The sequence below is a fragment of the Ambystoma mexicanum genome, chromosome 11 (genome assembly GCF_040938575.1).
Source record: "Ambystoma mexicanum isolate Mex_15411 chromosome 11, UKY_AmexF1_1, whole genome shotgun sequence".
NCBI classification, from domain to species: domain Eukaryota; kingdom Metazoa; phylum Chordata; class Amphibia; order Caudata; family Ambystomatidae; genus Ambystoma; species Ambystoma mexicanum.
In genome coordinates this window covers 730,396,328-730,409,710 of record NC_090934.1, presented here as the reverse complement: position 1 = coordinate 730,409,710, position 13,383 = coordinate 730,396,328, and the positions used below count along the sequence as shown (strand labels likewise).

Here is a 13,383-nt window from a genome sequence, read left to right as displayed (position 1 = left end):
CTGGCCCTTCCTGTTGTTCCTGACTCAACTGTGGCAGTTCAGCATCTCCTATACATTGTACTATCCTTGTCCTGTACCCCCCCCCCCCATGGACGGATCCCTGTACAGCGCCCGATACTAATCAGCATACTCCTACATCCCTTCCCCTTTCCTCCATACTTGTGGGACATTCCGTGCTGTGGGACGGGACCGGAGCACTTTTGTAAAAAAGCATCAAATTGAAAATGTGTCCTTCTCTTTTTACGTGGGTTACCACACGTGGCCATAACCCTGCCCTCCTTAGCTCCACCCTGCGCATCGCCCTTCAGTCCTTTTCTCTGCGGGGTTGGGGCTGGATGCATTTGCATCACCAGGAAGATCTTTTTCTTTCCTCTTGTCCTTCTCTCCTACTCCGGTTCTGCGGTCGCGTAGTCCTCGGTCTATGCCGGAGCGTCTGGGATTTGCCACTTGTTATTCTTGCGAGCGTCGTTTCGCTAGGGCAGAGCCCCATTCTCTCTGCTTGGAGTGTCTGGGACCAGATCACCATTGGGACTCGTGTTTCTTCTGCGACTCCCTTTGGGTCCGGGCACTTCAACGTCGTCTTCGCAGGTGGGAGGAAATTTTCCAGAAAGTTCCTCCATCGCATTTCCAACTCTTCATTGACGGAAAGAAGAGACTTCCGGTAAGTTCTTTGCTTTTCAGGGCACACCGGCTGGGGGGTCTTCTTCACGGGGTCCTCCAGGTCCGGGAGGGGCTTCAAAAACTCTGCTACCGGGGTTATCCCAGTGGTGCCTTGCAGGCCTAATAGGCGTACCAGGGTTTTCTCCAAGGGTTTCTGCAAGGGGCCTGCCTATACCGGATCACGATCCGAGGTTCACTGATCAGGTGCTAATAGCCAGCATAGTCGTGCTGAGGTGTTGGGTACCGGAGTTCGGGCCAAGGCCTCCTTGTCTGGAGCTTCCCACACAGACACTGCGGTGCGCCCTGAGGCCTCTGAGGCTTTCTGTACCGAACCACGGTTCGAGGCCACGGTTCGAGCTTGGGAGAGCTATTAAGACCGGACTCTGTTCTGAGGTTCCTCTTAACGAGGCTAAGGTGTGTACCAACAGAACTGAGAGGCCTGTAAAGGTCTTGTCTGTAAGGTGGATTCCTCAACTTTCCCGCGCTCGCGGAGGTACCGGTTCTGTTGAGGGGGCACAGGGAGAGGTTGTCGACTGTAACTCCTCTGTTACCGGCGCTGCTTAGGTTCCTCCTCTGCAGGCTAATTCAAGGGACAGGATGTCCAGTAAACATCCAAGGTCCCATAGTATCGGCTTTGCTGAGGATCCTTGTGTCAAGGCAAAAATTTCAGTCAAGTCCCCTGACCAATCTGTGGAGTCAACTGCCTCATCTACACATGTGCCGCAGTTCTCCTCAGATGTTCACAAAATGGCGGGTCTTCCCTTGTGGAGTACGGTGGCCATTTTGGATTCTTCCCTCAAACCCACGCTATCGACAGCGGGTGCTGGGAACCTTCTTTACGGTGGACAACCTTTTCCATGTGACAGTGTGAATCAGTTCCGCCCTTCCTATGACTGGCGTGCTCAGATGCCACTACCACATTCGGTCTCGGTTCCTCCTCCATCTTTCCCATTGGTCTATGTAGATCCTGTTGGTGGCGGGCCCTCTTGGCAAGCCTCCTCACTGCGTTTGTGGGGTTATGCTACTCATGAGAGGCTTCTGCCCACTCCAGCGCCTAAGGTCTCAGCAGAGGATGCCTTTTTTGGGGAAATGTCATAGTCTAATGAACTCTGATCCCATGAGGGAGTACTTTAAGGGCCTTTTTAGAGAAATCTGCCCTCAGATTCCGTTGCCTGCCCCGACAGTTCCTGTCACGGCACCTGTCGCCCCAGCGGCAGCACCTCCTCTGCTTCGCGGCTCTCTTCCACCTCTGCCTCCCTTGTCACCGGTGGACAAGACTCCGGCAGAACGTGATGTCAATCTGACGCTAGTCGCGTCTCAGCCGGGGGACATGGATGTTCTAGACGACCCTTTGGCAGATCAAGACAGTGAAGACCAGACCCGCTCTGTCCGAGCATTTCACGACTGGGTACTAGACATGTCACTCCTTGACATACCAGTGCCTGAGGCACCTGCTCTGCAGGAAGGGGTGCTTTTGGGGGCGCTAACTTTGTCTCCACAGGAGCGTACAGGCCTGTTCCTTCAGAGGGATGTCCTGGCCGAGGCCCACAAGGTCTGGGAAAAACCCCACACCAGGCTGCACATCAATAAAAGGATTGATGCCCCTTACAGGCTTCACACCTCCGAGGAAGTAGCCTTGGCGTTATGTCTGCTCCCGTCCTCGACGGTGGTAGCGACAGCCACTCTGCAATCCAAGCCAGCCTCTGCGTCTTCCGCAGCTGTGGCTCAAGTTCTGTCCAAGGAGGACAAATTGCTCAATTCCTTGGGCAAGAAGTTTTTTGCCAATTCAGTGCTGCAATTGCGTTGGGCCCTTCAATCCTCCCTTTCAGCAGTCGGGGATGCCCTCCCTTAGAGCTGTTGTCCAGAAACCTCTAGATCTCAGGGCTGTAGAACCTGTTCCCCTAGTGGAACGAGGGGAGGGCTTCTACTCTCGTCTGTTCACGGTGCCAAAACCCAACCAGGCTGGCCTGTGCAACATTCTAGACCTTTCCCAGTTCAACCTTTCTCTTCCCCCAGAGAAATTCAAGATGATTACGCCCTGCCAAATGAAGTCCTTTCTGCAGAAGGGCAACTGGTTCAGCATTGTGGACCTTCAGGATGCTTATATGCATATCCTGATCTGGAGCCCGCATCGGAAATATCTGTAGCTCTCCCTGGGAGAGGAGCACTATTAGTTTCGAGTGCTTCCTTTTGGTCTCAGCTCTGCGCTGCGTGTCTTCACAAAGATGTCAGTCATTGCAGCTTTTTAAGGCTACAGTGTATTCATGTGTATCCATATTTGGACGACTGGCTTCTGCGCAGCCCCTGTCCGGTGAAAGCCTCGAGCAACCTTCAGTCTCTCCTTCAGCTCCTGTTCAGTCTTGGGCTGTCGGTGAACTGGCAGAAATCCTCCATGACGATCTCTCAGGACCTGATATTCCTGGATTTCCGTTGGAACACGATTGACTGCAGGGTGTACTTGACGGTGGACAGGATGGTGGATCTGTTAACGTGTCAAGTCTTTATTCAGTCTGAGAGCATGTCCGCTTGGTAGTTCCATAGGCTTCTGGGCCTCATGGCCTTGTGCGTGCTTGCTCTTCCCCTGGCGCGTCTCAAATTGCGACTTACGCAGTTGGCTCTTTGGAGCTCCTGGCTTCAGGCGTTGGACCCGGACACCAAAATGATTTCGGTTCGACCCTACATAATGTCAGATCTCCTTTGGTGGTCTTCTTCCAGCAATCTGTCGGTGGATGCGCCTTTTCAGGAGCCCTCCCCTCAGGTGACCATTACAACGGATTCCTCCCTTATTGGGTGGGACGCGACGATGGATCATCTTCAGGTTTTCGGCCTGTGGTCGCAGCAGGACAGACAATTTCACAAAAATGATCTGGAACTTCTGGCGATTTTCCTGGCACTCAAAGCTTTCAAGTCGATGATTGTGAACAAGGTGGTCTGCAGCCGCACGCACAATGCAGTATCCATGTTTTACGTCAACAAGCAGGGGGGTACCAGGTCACCTCCCCTTGTAGACCTAGCCATTCGGATTGGGGAATGGGCCATTCAGCACAGTGTTTGGCTGTTGGCGGTACAGATTCCGGGCCAGCTGAATGTGACGGCAGACACTCTCAGCCGGCGAGCGGTGGTCAGCTACGAGTTGGATCTGAACACGGAGATCCTCTGACCTTTTCCGTCAATTGGGGCACTCCAGAAGTGGACCTCTTTGCAACGTCATCAAACAGGAAACTTCCTCTTTATGCTTCCAGGAACGAACTCAGAGATTATTCCCTGGGGGGTGCTCTTGAGATTCCGTGGCACAACATGAGGGCCTACGCCTTCCCGCCTCTTCCTCTGATTCACTGGGTGTTGTGCAAGCTCAGGAACACGTCAAATTTCATTCTCCTGTTCATAGCCCTGTGGTGGCCAGCCAGATTCAGGTTTTCGGAGCTTCAGCATCTGTCAACCTGCTCACCGATCAGGCTTCTGCTGATTCCCGACCTGCTTCACCAGAGCGATCAGCAGATGTGGCACCCCTCCCCAAAATCATTCAGCTTGGCGGCCTGGTACCTGAGTTCAAATCTTTAGAAAGCTTCAATTTGTCTGTGGATAATATGCGTATCATCCAGGCGGCAAGAAAGCCTTTGACAAGGTCTCAGTACAGGAGCAAATTGATCCTTTTCTGTCACTGGTGTTGAGTGAAAAAGCTGGACCCCAGGGAAGCTGTCAACGGTCCTGGCTTTCATTTCTCATCTGGCAGCTTCGGGCATGCATGTCTTGTCTTGTAGGACTTATTTGTCGGCTATTGCTGCTTACCTGTACAGTGTCTTGCTCTTTTTCTTTAACACATCTTGTCATTAAAAGGCACTTTGCAGGTCTATTGCATCTATATCCACAACCCACATCCCACATCCCAAGTGGGATCTTAATGTGGTCCTTACTGCTTTATGCCATAAACCCTTCGAGCCCATGGCTACGGCAGACTTGAAATTCATTTCATGGAAAATGGCCTTTCTAATTGCGGTAACTTCGGCAAGTCGTGTAAGCAAGCTTCAAGCCTTGTCGGTAGAGCATCGATTTCTCACTTTTCACAAGGATAAGGTTGTCCTCTGGACCAATCCTTCTTTCCTTCCAAAGGTGGTATCCGTTTTTCATCTGAACCATTTCTTTAGCAGTTTTCTTCCCAGAACCGACTTCAGATGCCGAAAGGGTTCTGCATAATCTGGATGTAAGGCAAGCTCTTAAGTTTTATTTGGACAGAACATCTAATCTTCGGAGCTCTTCGCAACTCTTGGTGACCTTCGGAGACCCGAAAGGAAAGCCGGCTTCGAAAGCAACTATGGATTGCTTCCTGTATCTCCGAAGCTTATGCCATTCAGGGCCTTCAGTCTCTGAAGGGAATTCATTCCCATCTTGTGCGGGGCAAGGCAGCCGACATTGCCTTCCAAAAATACGTTCCCTGGGAAACCATTGCCAAAGCAGCTACATGGGCTTCCCCGTCAGCTTTTGTGAAACATTACTGCTTGGATCTGAGCTCCAGGACTGATGCTCAGTTCGGACAAGTTGTTCTTAAAAACCTTTCAATAAAGGAGTTCCATCCACCCGTTATTCTGTAAGGAGTGCTTGGAAATCTCCCACAAGTATGGAGGAAAGGGGAAGGGACGTAGGAGTATAATAAAGTTACTCACCATAGTGACTACCTTACTCCTAGTCCATAGTCCCCTTTCCTCCGTACGCCCACCTGCCGTCCCCTCTAATAAGTATCCTCTATTATTGCTTGAATGTTCTCAGACCTGGCGATAGAAAAGGACTAAAGGGCGATGCGCGGGGCAGAGCTAAGGAGGGCGTGGTTATGCCTGTGTGCGGTACCCCGCGTAAAAAGAGAAGGCTACATTTTCAATTTGATGCTTTTTTACAAAAGTGCTTTGGTCCCGTCCGACAGGACAGAATGTCCCACAAGTATGGAGGAAAGGGGACTATGGACTAGGAGTAAGGTAGTCACTACGGAGAGTAACGTTATTAAACTCCTCCGCTATCTCATCATTCTCTTACCATGTCGCCCCCAGTCAGTCTGATTTCTCTCGCCCACCTCGCTTCCTCATCCCTCCTCTCCAGCCAGGTTAGTAGTCAGCCGCATTTATCCCCAGTGTCAAACACTCTTGCCTGCTGGTTCCCAATGTGTCGTCTTGGCCTCTTCTCGCACCACTGTACCATATAATCCCATAACTTTGGATAGTTCCCTCTACTCTCAGCCGTGTTCAGTCTAATGTGAGTGACCTCCGCCTCCTCCACCACCCATTCTAGCTGATCCAGTCTCTCCCTACACACCATTAAGGTACTGGCAAACCATTTGCCTTGCTTTTCCCCTTACCACTGCCCTATACACTTCCCACAAGGTAGACTTCTTGAAACCGTCACAGCATTATTCCGGAAGTATGCCTCTGATTCCTCCCTGATGACATCCACTATTCTGGCGTCCTACAAGTAAAACACATTGAGCCGCCAGCTCTCCCCCTCAGCCCCCTTCATCCTCCTCGTATACTAACAAGCAGTGGGTAATCATCACTATCTAGAAAGGCATTATCATTGCATAGCTTATTTGTCTGTTATGGATTTTCATTTTGTGAACAAAAACGTAGCCACTGCTCCTATTCAAAACCAAGGAGTTCCCTCGGCTGCCTCTGTATATTTGTTTCTAATGGTAGAAATGAGTGCCACCCACACTTTTCCACACCTACTTAATACTGAGGGGATGGTAATGGTGAATCCCCCCACATAAAATGGCACGAATGATAATGATTAAACCACATTATTAATCTTCTTGCATGAGGCACCACCCAATATTACATTGGTTAGGCTATTTTGTGTGTGGGAACCGGGGTGTGCTAATGCATGGATTGATAAACTTAGTACATCTACAGGGAACAGGAAATAATTTACCACATGAATTTCAAATAATCCACAAAAACATCCAATGGCGGAGGTTTGACTCAGAACCTAGATAGATGTGGTAAAGCATTTGATCATGGGTGGGACTTTATATTGAGCCACATAGAAATTCCTGTTGAGGTCTTTTAGATCGATTTCTTTGGAGTTGGGCCTAGTTTAATATACCCAAATCTGATAGGCATTACAGACAATATAGTCTCGCAAACGTGCTGCGTGCTGTAAACCAAGACAACTCATTTTTATTAAACATTTAACTGTGTTAGTAATTAATGCCACAGAAGGAGCCCGGTTAATTTGCTGATGGTGCTAAGACTTGAACAAGACAATGTGAATGCTAAAGGCATCTGCAATTACACGGTAAAATCGAAATGTGTGCAAGGGAGACTGTCATCCCCTTATATAGTGTATATACTTTCCTGAATTGTGGTAACGCTAACAGGATTAGCATTCAGGTTTATCATGTCTTTTTAGCATTGCGAAGAACTTGGCAAATCTGGCTAGAGGTTTGTTTGCTAAGGTTTTAGTTGGAACTATTCACTTAACTAAAGATTTATGGAAATTATTTTGATCCTGTTTTTATTTGATATTTTAACGTATCTATTACAAAACTTCCAGTGCATTGTATTGTGCACATTTGCATGGTTTTGATAAAACCTTGAAGAACAAATAAATGTGACCAAAGCTCGAATTTGCTTTAGCTATTCACATGAACGGTGCCAAGAGGGCTTCACAACTCGCTCCACTCTATCAAAGGTGGCCCTTCAACTTTCAGTAGACATGTTCTCCAGATGTGATCATTTCCAGAGACCTTCAGTATTTGATGTTCTCTAGACAGAAAACTATTCCAGATTCATTTGGGTAAAATCAATATGTGCTGTAACTACTTCTTTCGTAAAGGCTGGACTGGGTGTAGGACCCATTCCAGAGCTTCCATTACAGAAACATAGCTTTGTACTAAAGTCTTACAGTAGAGAACATGTTGGAGATAAACGAGCATTCTGCGAAAAGAACTGAATATGAATGTTTGAAAATCGGACTGTTTTTGAACAGTTATAGGCAAATGAAAGAAAGAAATGGATGTTTAAATCTAAACTGTGTAATCACAGACGAGCAACTTCGTATATTAACATGGTGATTATTGATATTTAATCTCTAGTTTTGCCTTTCATATTAAGCTCGAAATTTCTATGAGTTGCATTTAGCTACACTTTTGTTCTATTTCATCACGAAAAGTACACGTGCTACGATGCAAACATAGCAAAACTGATATTTATCTTTTTTCTTTAGGTGCCACAAATCCTTATACGGAAGCAAATTATAAGCCTGCTTTTCTATCAGATGATGAATTAAAACATCTTATTCTCAGGGTATGTTGTTTTATGTGGGGTTTGCTAAATAATAATCATTTGAAATGCAGTGCTGGTTGCATTGAATAGTGTAATTTCATGATTTTGTCGTGTTGCATGTACATCACAATCTTTTTGTCGTAAAACAAGCTTTACTTTTCATCTAGCTAAAAAAAAAAAAACATGCACTCTGTGAACAACATTAAGGTGGTCAGAGGGCATGCTATTCAGTGTCTGCCAAATAGTGTATGGGAGACGTGAACACCTCTCAATGCCTCAGTGACATTGTGGGGTTGTAGGAATGAGGTGAGATTAACTTTGTATTCTTTTAATTCTTGGACTTTTAGCCAAGGATTTAAAATAGATAGATTCAAATTACTATTTATCTCCGGACAAGCATTTACAGAATAGAATGGGGAGTGTTAAGATGGATGTGCATGTAAGGTGTAACATATTAGGTGATGGGAAGTAATATATTTAGTCTGTTTATTGAACAATTTCAACAGTACAGCCAGCAACAAAAACAATATAGACTCTTGACCAATGGGCAGATTGGTCTCCGAGATTTAAAGAAAGACAGTTCAATGTATGTAATAAATATCATACCAGGGGGCATATATTCAAGTTTCAAGCTACTATCCAGCCATAAAAAAAGTTGCTTGCCACCTCAATTCATCCACCTAACCACACATAGACCAACTCTGCAGGACTGCAGTCTTTGAAATTGGACAGTTCCAGTACTTCAATATCGAATTAGCAATATGTGGAATAGACTACGACCTCTCTGCAAGACTACATTACTAATGATCAAAACGTCTATGCAGGGTTATAAACCCCTAAACTGCTGAGTACATGCTTGTCACGTTCTTGGCCCTTTGCAGACAGGAATGTATGTCACATTCCGGTCACTGTAAACAATGTGGTTAGCACTACTTAAAAAATGCATTCAGCAGTAAAGGGGTTCGTTTTGTGATTGAAAAAGCACAATTAACTTGCTCTGCTGCTGTCTGTGCTGTAAATTTGCTGTCTGTGATTGAAGCGTACACTGCTGCTGTGTGTGCTGTACCTTTTAATGATTGGAGCTTGGGGGTGCTGGCCTGTGCTCTACCCGTTCGCTGTTCAAAGATTCTCTGTACTGCTGATGTGTTTCACTGGTCCGTTTGAAAATTAAACCGGTACGGCTGCTGCCTGTATTCTGGCTGCTCTGTGTGTAAGAGAACCTTGTACCATTGACACTGTTACTGTACCTGCTATGGAAACCCACAGCTAATAACCAAATAATCAAACAAAAAAACATGCAGCAAAGGCAGAGACTGGCTGTATTTCCATAATGTTGTGGAGAAATGGGCTAGGAATCCAGCTTAGTATCCCTGTCCCCAAACGTATTGCCCATGAACATCAGGGTTTTCATATAATCCATATAAATATATATATTCAATGATTATGTTGGTGTGTGCAGTCCACCATTGTATAGATATTGTGACACCCTAGTACCCATGATATTTGGAATGTATTTCTGTGCCCAGAGAGCTGCCTTTCAGACACCCATACCAAATGTGTGCTGCACTGTGAAAGTGTTCTTAGTTGCTAAGGGTCTCCATGACACCCATCATTCTTCTACTGTAATCTTCTACTATGGTGCTCAGTGAAGACACTGCTGGTATATGGTTCAATGACCAAATCTCTCTTATACGTTTCTGTGGGTTCGTTTTTGTCCTTATTTTTAGACTTTGTTTCAGCCAAGCATTTCATAATGACATTGAGCCATGAATGGGTCAAAGCCTAACTAGCTTCATCTCACTTTTCTGTACTGAAATGAGAGCCATGCCTTGAATACCAGGAATGCCCACATTGTTTCCCATGGAACATCTAAAGACCTTTTGTATGTAAACATATCCAGATTAAAGCGTCCAGCTTTTTTGTTGATCATTTAACGTCTGCTGTAAACCCTGTCAAATCTCATCTGGACCATTTCCTGGCCTATGGAATGTTAATAAAGTGTTATTCCATTTACCCCATCTCTTTACTAACCTGCCTGACTACGCTTAAGTCTGAGAAAATGAACTTCTAGAGCTAGATAGGTGTTCTGAAAATGTAATTGTATTCTTGAGTTATTGGTTAGTCTGTCAACACTGCATTCTAGTCATTCTAAATATCTGCCTTTCTATAAGATACTGTGATTTACAAGGTGGTACCTTTTGCTGGAACCTCTTTCTGATAGACCTCCACTGTTACTGAAACATTCTTTATCTATGAATCTTAAGTTATGTAACTGCATTGTGCACATAGAATGCCAAGGTTGTTTTGTGCTGAACTTATCACAATCTTGAAACTATTCTGTTATTGAAGTTATTTGGGTGTTATTTTGGATACCCAAGTGTTCAGAAGATTCATATTTTTGCCATGAAACAGCATAATCTCAATGGCAATGAGATTACTTATCCAACCCTCCGTTCTCCCCACAACGAGATGTTGACCTTTGAGAAATCGATTGCCCAATGCTTACTCATTTACCTATGAATTGTTGCCTTTTTCCATCCAGCTTTCAAACCATCACATCCATGGAAATGTATCGACTACCAAAACATGTGATCCAGACGTCCCAGGCATCCAGTAGTGAAAAGCCAACCATGGGTTTTGTATTCTATCAAATTCTTTTGGCCAACTCAGGTGTATGCAGGGTAATTTGCCCAGCCTCTTCATGTCAACTATTCCTTTAACCCAGTTACCCTTTCCTAAAGGGAGATTAGCCAGCTTTGGGTTTACTCCAATATATACCATTCCTATGTCATTAAAGATATCCCTCGAAGGCATAGCTTTGAGCGATCTAGCGTTGTGATGCCAATTACTGCTTAGAACCAACAACAAAAGAAGAGACCAGGGGAATTTTGCGACAAAAGGGCTTGACCCCAAAGAACCACCATGGACATTCGATGACTACAGAACCATCCTATCTGTGTTTTCTCCTCATAGTCTGGACACAAAACTAGCAGTTCATCAAACAAATAAAGAACTGTGAAACATTACTATATCCTGAATGTAATACATTAGATTTATTCAACACAATATATAGAATAGGATAAAAACACATCCAAATGTATTGCACATATTCAAATCACAATTACAATCTAAAATACAATACAAAATATCACAAACTACATTAAAACACATTAGTGCAAATAGATCGAATACCTAAACGTTGGCTACAACCAATAAAGTGCAAAGTACATAAACTGCGTTGGATAGTGGATAAAGTACAATTGCCACTAATAGTGACTTTATCCTCTCATATGTTTAGTTTAGTTTAGTTTATTATTTGTATAGCGCCGCCTGGCCCTAGGGCATCCAGGCGCTTGCGATGAATACAACAAGAATAATGAATACAACAAGCAAGAATAATGCAGCAGAAATGTACAAATCGATTACATATTTACAAATTTACAGTCTTGGTGCATGCTAGTGCGGTAGGGCTAGGCAGTTTCTTTGGATAGAAGCCAAGTTTTGGTGTTGTGTCTAAATCTGTGAAAGGACGGTTCTGATCTCAGCTCGAGTGGAAGTGAATTCCAAAGTTTGGAGGCAAGCACGGGGAAGCTGGAGCCACCTGCTTTTTGGAGCTTAAATCTTGGGATATTTAAGCAGTGTGTTTGAGCTGATCTGGTAGGGCGCGCTGGGGTGTGGTGCTTGAGGTTGTCGGATAGGTATCTGGGTGCTTGGTTAGCTAGGCATTTGTGTGTGAGTGAGATGGTTTTATATTCAATTCTTTGTGGTATGGATAGCCAATGGCAGGTGCGTCTGGCGTCCGAGATGTGTTCTTGTTTGGGTATGTTCAGGGCTGCTCGCAAGGCGTTGTTTTGTATGACTTGTAGTTTGTTGATGTTTTTCTGACTGGTTCCCAAGTAAAGCGCATTGCAGTAGTCAACTTTGGAAAGGACTAGCGCTCTGGCTAAGGTGATGCAGTTGGATGGTGAGAGGTAAGGTCTGCTGGCATTGATAAGTTTACAAGTGTAAGCAGTGGCTGAAGAGATGGAGTTGATCTGTCTTGTCAGTGTGAGGGAGGAGTCGAGGTAGATTCCTAGGGTTTTGACGCTGTTAGAGACGGTGATGTTATTGCCGTCTATGGTGAATGCTTGATAGAGTTTGTCGAGTTTATTAAGTCTGGGTTGGGAACCTAGGAGGAGAAGCTCGGTCTTGTCGTCATTAAGGCATAGGCCATGCTTGGCCATCCATTCTTGTATAATGGAATAAATGTTGTTGAGAGCAGTGAGGTCGGTGGAGTAGTCGCCTGTTAAAGGGATCAGTATTTGGGTGTCATCTGCGTAGTTGGTGTAGATGACACCCAAGCGGTCCAGTATGTCAAAGAGGGGTTTCGTGAATACATTGTATAGAGTGGGGGAGACGCAGGAGCCCTGGGGGACACCGCAAGTGACTGGGGCTGGGATGGCAGAGGCTGTGGGTGCGAAGACTCTCATGGATCTGTTGTTAAGGAAGGAATGGATCCATGCGTTGGCGTTATCTGAGAATTTGGCTGCTGAGGATAGATGTTTGCAGAGGATGTCGTGGTTGACCAGGTCGAAGGCGGCCGATAAGTCAAGGAGGAGAAGGAGGGCTAGTTTACCATTGTCTTTAATGTTGTCCATCTGTGTCTTAAGGTCAATCAGGGCGGTCTCAGTGCCATGTTTGGGGCGGAATCCTGATTGTCTGAGTCCTAGTAAGTTATTTTTCTCGAGGTGGTTCTGTATCTGGAGATAGGCAGCTCTGTCGAGGATTTTTAGTAGGAAGGGTACAGTCGTTATGGGTCTGTAGTTGGTGGGGACATTAGGGTCAAGGGTGGGCTTCTTGAGTAAAGGAAGAACCCAGGAGTCCTTGAGGTTGTTGGGCACTATGTTGGAGGTGAAAGATGCGTTGATGAGGGTGGTGATGAAGGGAGCAAGTTGTTTGGCAGCATCTTTAATGATAGGGGCTGGGCAAGTGTCGCCTTGGCATTTGGACGGTTTAAGGGAGTAGATTATTTCTTCAACCTCTTTAATGGTTATGGTGGAAAACTCAAAGAGGTTATTGTCATCATTTTGGGGGGTGGTGTGGGTGTGTGTAGAGGGGGTGATGTTATCGGAGAGGGTGAGGCTTTCTTTCTTTGTCAAGATTTTGGCTTGTAGCGTGGCAATTTTGCCTAGGAGTGCTTCCTGGATGTTCGTGCACCAGTGGATGTCTTTGTTGCAGGTGTCTGGAATGGGGGAGGGTGATTCGAGTTCTCTCAGGATATTGAAGAGCTCTTTGGTATTAGATTTGGCGTTGCTGATTCTTTCATTGTACATGTTTTTTTTAGACTGGATGATGGCTGTTTTATAGATGTTCGATGCTAGTGCGTAGGATGTCTTGTTAATGGTGGATGGTGACTGTTTCCATGCTAATTCAGCTTGTCTTTTGGCTTTGCGGAGTGTTTTTAGTTTGGGGGTGA

The 13,383-nt window shown here is 45.6% G+C and overlaps 1 protein-coding gene across 13 annotated transcripts in view; it reads left to right on the top strand.

Moving 5' to 3' along the window:
• Positions 1-13,383, top strand: part of BMAL1 (basic helix-loop-helix ARNT like 1) — a 989,350-nt gene that overhangs the window by 371,872 nt on the left and 604,095 nt on the right. For all 13 annotated transcript variants that reach the window (XM_069623618.1, XM_069623617.1, XM_069623625.1 and 10 more), the window contains one exon: positions 7,870-7,949. In XM_069623618.1, coding sequence (XP_069479719.1) covers positions 7,870-7,949 — 80 coding nt within the window. The remainder of the gene's footprint in view (positions 1-7,869; positions 7,950-13,383) is intronic.